The sequence below is a fragment of the Falco naumanni genome, chromosome 12 (assembly GCF_017639655.2).
Source record: "Falco naumanni isolate bFalNau1 chromosome 12, bFalNau1.pat, whole genome shotgun sequence".
Lineage (NCBI taxonomy): Eukaryota > Metazoa > Chordata > Aves > Falconiformes > Falconidae > Falco > Falco naumanni.
This window is the reverse complement of record NC_054065.1, coordinates 198961-205332: the sequence shown is the minus strand read 5'-3', so window position 1 is coordinate 205332 and position 6372 is coordinate 198961. Positions and strand designations below refer to the sequence as shown.

Here is a 6372-nt window from a genome sequence, read left to right as displayed (position 1 = left end):
TCATTCTCCCAGTGCTGTTTCCTCTCCTTTCATTGTCCGTAACCTAGCTACCCAGTGATTTTTGTGGGACGTTAGGGTTAGCATAGATGTTAGGTTAGCTTTAGATGCTTTAGATGCATTCCTCGTGATTCTGCTCCACGCACAAGAAAAAGCCCGGCTTGCCTTTGCCTGGAGCGGGACTCAGTATGTTTTCAAACAGTTTTCCACAAGGATACAAACACTGCCCCACTATCGCTCACAATGCTCCGGCCACAGCCTTAGCACAGGTCACCATTCCACCTGGCCTCACAGTGTATTGATACATCGATGGCATCCTCAGCGGGGCAGAAGGGCCAGAAAGCGTTACAGATGCAATGAAAAACATTTGGGCAACACTAACCAAGTTGGGACTGGAAGTCCCAGAGTCAAAGTGCCAAGGGCCAGCACGAGAAGTTAAATTCCAAGGAGTCTGGTGGGTTGCAGGAGCTGCCTCTCTTCCACCAGACACACTGGAAAAGAAAGAATCCGGGCACAATCCATCCAGTACGCTGGAACTACAACAAGTTCAAGGGACTGTGAAGTCCTGGCGTAACCATAGTCCTGCCTTTTCCGTCATTGCTCGTCCCTGGTAGAATTTGTTATAAAAGGGAAAATCATGGCAGTGGACATCTCATCAGCTCTGTGGTACCGTCAAGTTCCCCTTCCTGCAGGAGCATAACAGAGCCTGGCTGCGGGCTCTCCACTCCGCTCCAGCCCCCGTTACCCCTGTCAGCACGTGCTGAGGTTGCAGGCTGCGCTGCTTAGGGAGCCGTGGCAACACACATTTAGGATGGTGAATGCCGGCCATCCTGAAAGCCATAGCTGTCTCTTACCCTAAAAAGCTTCCTGTAATACTATGCTTCTCTGAGGTCCCACTTTTCTCGAATTGCCCCCACCCCAAAGCAATTTCCCCACAGGGTCCCTAAGCAAGGCAGTAGAGGAGTGGCTCTCTCAAACTCCCTCCCAGCCCTGCCCTGGATGAAAGAAGGCAGAAAGAAGCCTTCAAATGAGGGAAGTTCTGGCTGCAAGAGAACACAAGCTGACCAGGTCTTGGGATCCACTGACATCAACAGAAATTTGGGTGAAATCTCCCCTTTGACATGAAACTCAACTCCCAAACCAAAAAACAGTTGTGATGGGAAACTATGGTGGGGGTGGGAAATCAGCACTGAGGGCAGGAAAGCATCAGCAGGATGGGAAACCATTGAGTTGGGAAGTTGTTCTGTCATTAAAAGTCAAACCGTCACAACGCTGGCTGACCCAGGTGCTGGCAGAATGATCGCCATGGAGACGGAACCCCAGAACACTGTGTGCCCCAACAAACGCCACGCTGGCCAACTGCCGTGGCACAGAGCAGCACGCTCCTCGTGGTGCTCCTGCCCTCCGGGTAACCCCCAACCAGCTGTGCCGGCCAGCATCTCACCCCATCACCCCCCCTTCGCTTCTGCCCACAGAGAGGTTCCCCCTCCAGCTGCCGACAGGACCAGTGGTGCCCGGCATGAGCTTCACCACCCTGACCATGCCGCCACCGGTCACTGCTGGTGTGCTGCCCTCTGTCCCGGGGCTGCTGATCACCGTTCGGCCTTCCCAGCTCCACACCGTCACCCACCAGCCCGCCCTGGCAACCTGGCAGGGGGTGCAGGGGCCCCTGGGGGACTCGGGGCAGGTCGTGCAGCTGCCACACGTGCTGCAGCTCCCCAGCGGTGTGCAGCTGCCCCCTCTGCCTGCTCCTTGTCCCCCTGCCTATGGCTGGGGACAGCAAGTGGTGATGGGGACACTTGTGCCCCACCAGCCAGTGGGGCTGGGCCCATGGGACGTGGGCCAGGGGCAGCCCCTCTACCCTAGGGGCTGCACTGTGCTGAACGTCCCTGCCCATGCTGGGCCCCTGCCACCCCAACACCCTGCGGCTCAGTACTGCGTGCAGGTCCCCCCTGTGCTCTGCGCCCATCCTGGCAGCGCCCAGAAGCTGTTGGAGGCCTTTAACAACGACGTGGTGGCCAGTGAGGATGGTGTCCCTGCTGCCACCCCCCTGCCAGCCCGCCCTGGATATGCTCTCTGGCAGAAGCAGGACCAAGCACCAAGGTGAGGTCTGCAGGGTGGCAGAGCCCATAGGGGTGACCTGCACCAAGGAAGGCTTGCATCACCCTGGGGGTGGCTTGGCTTCGTTTGCTTTTTCAGAAGTGGTGACCACCCCGCCAAGCCCAGAGAATCTCCTGGACCTGCCCGAGCTGGGGCCAGATGCCTTCAACGAGGCCTTTCCTGAGCTGGCAGAGGACAACCTGCAGTTTCAGGATGAGCATTCCTCCGCCATGGACAGCAGTGACCCGCTCGCCTGGCTCGACAGCATCCTGGAGCTCCCTGAAGTTCTCAGCGGCTCCTGCTTGACCACCCTCCTCAACAAGTTCCCGGAGTTCTCAGAGTACGTGGCAAAGGGTGACTGCTCCAAGGAGCAATCGCTGGCGGCAGGGCTGGGGGACAGCGAGGACACCGACCGTGGTGTCCCTGATGTCCCTGTCTTGACCACCACCCTCAACAGGATCCCTGACCTCTTGGAGTGCATGATGGAGGGCAACTGTCCCAAGGACCAAGTGGTGGCCGCAATGCAGGAGGACACCAACCCCTCCTGGCAGAGGGTGGCAACATCCCCCTTGCTGGACGCCAAAGGCAAGCAGGGTGGGCTGGCAGCGGTCTTCCCCACCCGGCTGCCAGAGAGCCCCATGGAGCCCTCTCAGGAGGGTCCTATGGACACTTCAGAGGAGAGCCCCTTGAAGGGATGCCCAGAGGGTCCCCACAAGGGTCTCCCAGAGAGTCCTCAGCAGATCCTGCTGAAGAGTCCCCTGGCCAGCCCCCCGACTGCACCCCAGCATCATCCGCCCCGCGTGGCCCAGCTGGTGGAGGAGGTGCTGCAGAGCAGCCCCGGGTCATTCTGACCCACTTGCCACCACCACCGGGCATCTCCTCCTGCCGGGTGGTGCCCAGATCAGGCAAGGCTGCTGGCAAACAGGCCAAGCGCCCCACATCGGCTGACACCCTCGGGATGCCAGAGATGTCCCCATGGGGCAGCATGCCACCCAAGAAGAGGAAGAAGATGGTGGTGTGCCCGGTGGCAAAAAGCTCCAAAACCCTCTGGGAGGGGAAGCCACACAGGGATGCCACGGCAGTGGGCTGTAGTGGGGAGCAGGGGGGCAGCAGCAAGCAGAGGCCATCCAATAGCGACTATGTGCCCACCAAGCGAGCCAGAACCCTGAGGAACACCAGGAGACAAGGTGCTCCACGCTGCCCCAGTCGCCCTTGATATATTGATAGAGAAGGTGTGGAGCACAGATCCCTCTGACGTGTGACCTGCACCTGCCCACTGCAGCCCCGGCCCTCTACCAGATCTGTCTTTCTTAATTCATTAAAGGTTTGACGTTCCTTGCACAGTGCCTCTGCCTGCGGTCATTCGCGCAGCGGGAGATGAGGGTTAATGCAGCCCCTGCCACATGCAGAGACCTGATGCTCCACCTTCCCCTCTGGCTCCACCTTCCCCTCTGTCGAGGTGACACCTCCACCGAGCTGACCCACTCTCTGAAGTATTTACAAATGAAGGGACTTCTCATCAAGGGAGGCAGCCTTGGCAGGGGTGAGAAACAAAGAGCAGGTAGTGAAAAGAGCACCGTTATCTAAGTTGCGCAGGAAGAAGACTTCCAATGGGGAAAGTTCTGGCTGCAAGAGAACACAAGCTGATCGGGTCTTGGGATCCACTGACATCAACAGGAAATGAGTTTAAAATAGGACAAAGATAATGGTGGCAGTGGGAGATGGGGACCTCTAACTGAAATAGTTCTGCCCCAAAGAGGCCAAAATCCCGCTTGGGGAGCATGCGTAGTCCGTAAAACACTTCAGCAGTGCTACTGAGGATGCGTACGCGTTTGCATTAGAAGCGAGAAACCAGTCACCAACCCTGTGTATGACACATGACCATGCAACGTGCGGCGCTCTGAGAAAGGCCCCGAACCCCTTCTCAGTGTTCCAATTGGACCTAAAAACTTTGCACGCACTTTTTAATCGCTGCCCCCCAAAGTGATTTCCCCACAGGGTCAGTAAGCAAGGGGGTGGCGGAGTGGCTCTCTCAGACCCCCTGCCAGCCCTGCCCTGGGCGCCGGTGCCTCCGGCCCTGCCCCAGCAGACGTTGCTGTGCTGATGGAGGGGCTCCCTCCCTCTCCACTGCATTTGCAAAGGGAGTGGCTGGCTCACCCTTTGCTGCCCACGCAGCCAGCCCTCACCTTTAGCTGCTGTCATTCCCAGGGGCGCCGGCTCTCTCCCAGCACCCTCACACCTTCTCCCTGCGACACTGCGAGAGAAGCGTTCGCCAGGCACACGGGTGCCGTCACTGCCCTGCGCAGCTGCGCACCCCAGACTGGCCCTGCCTGACTGCCTCCCTCACCAAGCACCTCCACCTCCACAGTCTCAAGCCCCATCCCTTTAGACGGAAAGGGGGTCACTTTATTGAGAAGTAACCGTTCCTCATGAGGAACACAGTCTCTTCAGGAGGCAAAATACTTCAATAGCACTTAGAAACAAAGCTGGGGTATCTGGGGGGCCACCTCATCACTACTCCAAACAATGTGTCCTTCGTGGAGAAAAACTGAAGAGCTAGACAGTTTCCAGAGGACAGCAAAACCTGACCTGCTGAGAGCTTAGGACAGTGCACGTCATGTTCTTCACACTTGGTGCACGTTTGACAAGCTGCGAGATGATGGCAAATTACTTCCTTCAGAGAGGACAGCAAGACACTGTTGCCAACTCAGCTTAGGGTTTTTTGGCTTTTTTCTCTAGTTGGCTAAGCAAAGAAACGGAGGCAGTTTCAAAGTGCGCAGAAGCACAGCTGCAGACATAATTCCTGCTGTCACGCAGGCAGGACGAGTGAACTTCATCCCTTTGGGACCCTTTGAGAACACCAAGCACCCAGATTGTGCTGAAGGATGCTTTGTACATAGGGGACCCTCGGAGAGAAGCAGACATGTCCAGTTTTATTCCCTGGGAAAGTGCCCTGACACTGTCCTGCCTCTCAGGTGGCGTAGGACAATTAAAATACAGGAACTTATTAGTAAGCATGGGCTAATTCCTGGCCCACTGTGATGTTAACAGTAGCCCACAAATCTCTCAACTAGTTTTGCTCAGCCTGTATTTATGACAGTTACATTGCTCTATGTTGTGGGGGAAAGCAGGTGACACAGCTTGCCCCCTTGATGCACAGGGCTGCGTTTCAAAGGACTACGACAATCCCAGAAGAGCACAGCATAGAACAGCTTATACGTAATTAAGTATCACATCACAAAACATACTGCATGCCATCTATCCATGAAAATGGGGTTTATGTAGGCACATGCAAAATGGGTCTCCTGCTCAAAACCCAGCAAATCCTGATTTAAAAAAATCATGTACTGAAATGTAAGACGACATACCTTTGGATTTCTCTCTAAATCCCCATGTCGATGTAATTCCTTCACTGCCATTGAAATTGTTCAGCTTAAGGCACTTTCCACGTCAAGCAAAGAAAGCTCAACTCAGAAGGGAAAGATCCTTCTTGATGGGACGCATCATCTGTGACAACCAGACACCTTCCCGCCCACTGAAACACAGCAGCAGAGTTAAAAACAGTTTTTAAATTCCAAGTGAAGACATTCAAAGTTTGAAAACTACAGGACATTCTCTTCCTAGCACAAAATAATCAACTTTTTCCCACTTCTCTGCAAACCTTAACCCCAGTGTTTTGTGTTTTTCACACTGCAGCACAGAAAGCCAGTACCCACAGCTGCACAAGGACTTCCAGTGCCAGTGTGCAAAGCATCGAGGAGTCTGGGCTCAGTCTTGGCAGTACAGGAGTGATCCACCTCAAATGCACTGCACAGTCTGCACCTGGGGGTGTCACAGGTCAATAGTTAATCACTGCTTTTCCTCCCAGTAACAATAAAAAGAGAAAAAAAGAAAATCTCCTTACATCCATGGCTCTTCTTTACAGGCTAGAGGCTTATGGAAGTGATGACCCCATTTCACCCAACATTTCAAGACACCTTTTGAACAATTTTCAGAACTGTCCCCAAACCCCCAGATCTTACACAACAATCAGTCCAAAGAAAGTACAGAGGTCTCTGTGCTACTGGACACATGCAGGAACACTTGTGTTTACTGGACACCTTTGTAAAGGGAAAAGGCATTACACCAGCGTACCAGATCCTTGCCCAAAAGACTTTTCAAGCCACCTGTTTGTTGACGCAGTCATTGCACTTCAACCCCTTCCACCCACGACAACATCCTCTCAGGGGGCAGACTTGCCTGCTCTTGATCACAGAATCAGTCAGCAGAGTTCAA

General features: G+C 54.7%; 1 protein-coding gene across 1 annotated transcript; it reads left to right on the top strand.

Moving 5' to 3' along the window:
- Positions 1–2024: 2024 nt before the first annotated feature.
- LOC121096104 lies at positions 2025–2948 on the top strand. The gene is made up of 3 exons (XM_040611717.1): positions 2025–2100; positions 2197–2437; positions 2555–2948. Exons 1-3 carry the CDS (start codon positions 2025–2027, stop codon positions 2946–2948), a joined length of 711 nt encoding a protein of 236 aa, XP_040467651.1.
- Positions 2949–6372: the final 3424 nt, after the last annotated feature.

Coding starts and splice junctions, on each gene's coding strand:
- LOC121096104 (XM_040611717.1), top strand. CDS start 2,025: ATGGTGTCCCTGCTGCCACCCCCCTGCCAGCCCGCCCTGGATATGCTC. Junction 2,101..2,196: donor AAGCAGGACCAAGCACCAAG/GTGAGGTCTGCA, acceptor TTGCTTTTTCAG/AAGTGGTGACCACCCCGCCA. Junction 2,438..2,554: donor AAGTTCCCGGAGTTCTCAGA/GTACGTGGCAAA, acceptor CACCCTCAACAG/GATCCCTGACCTCTTGGAGT.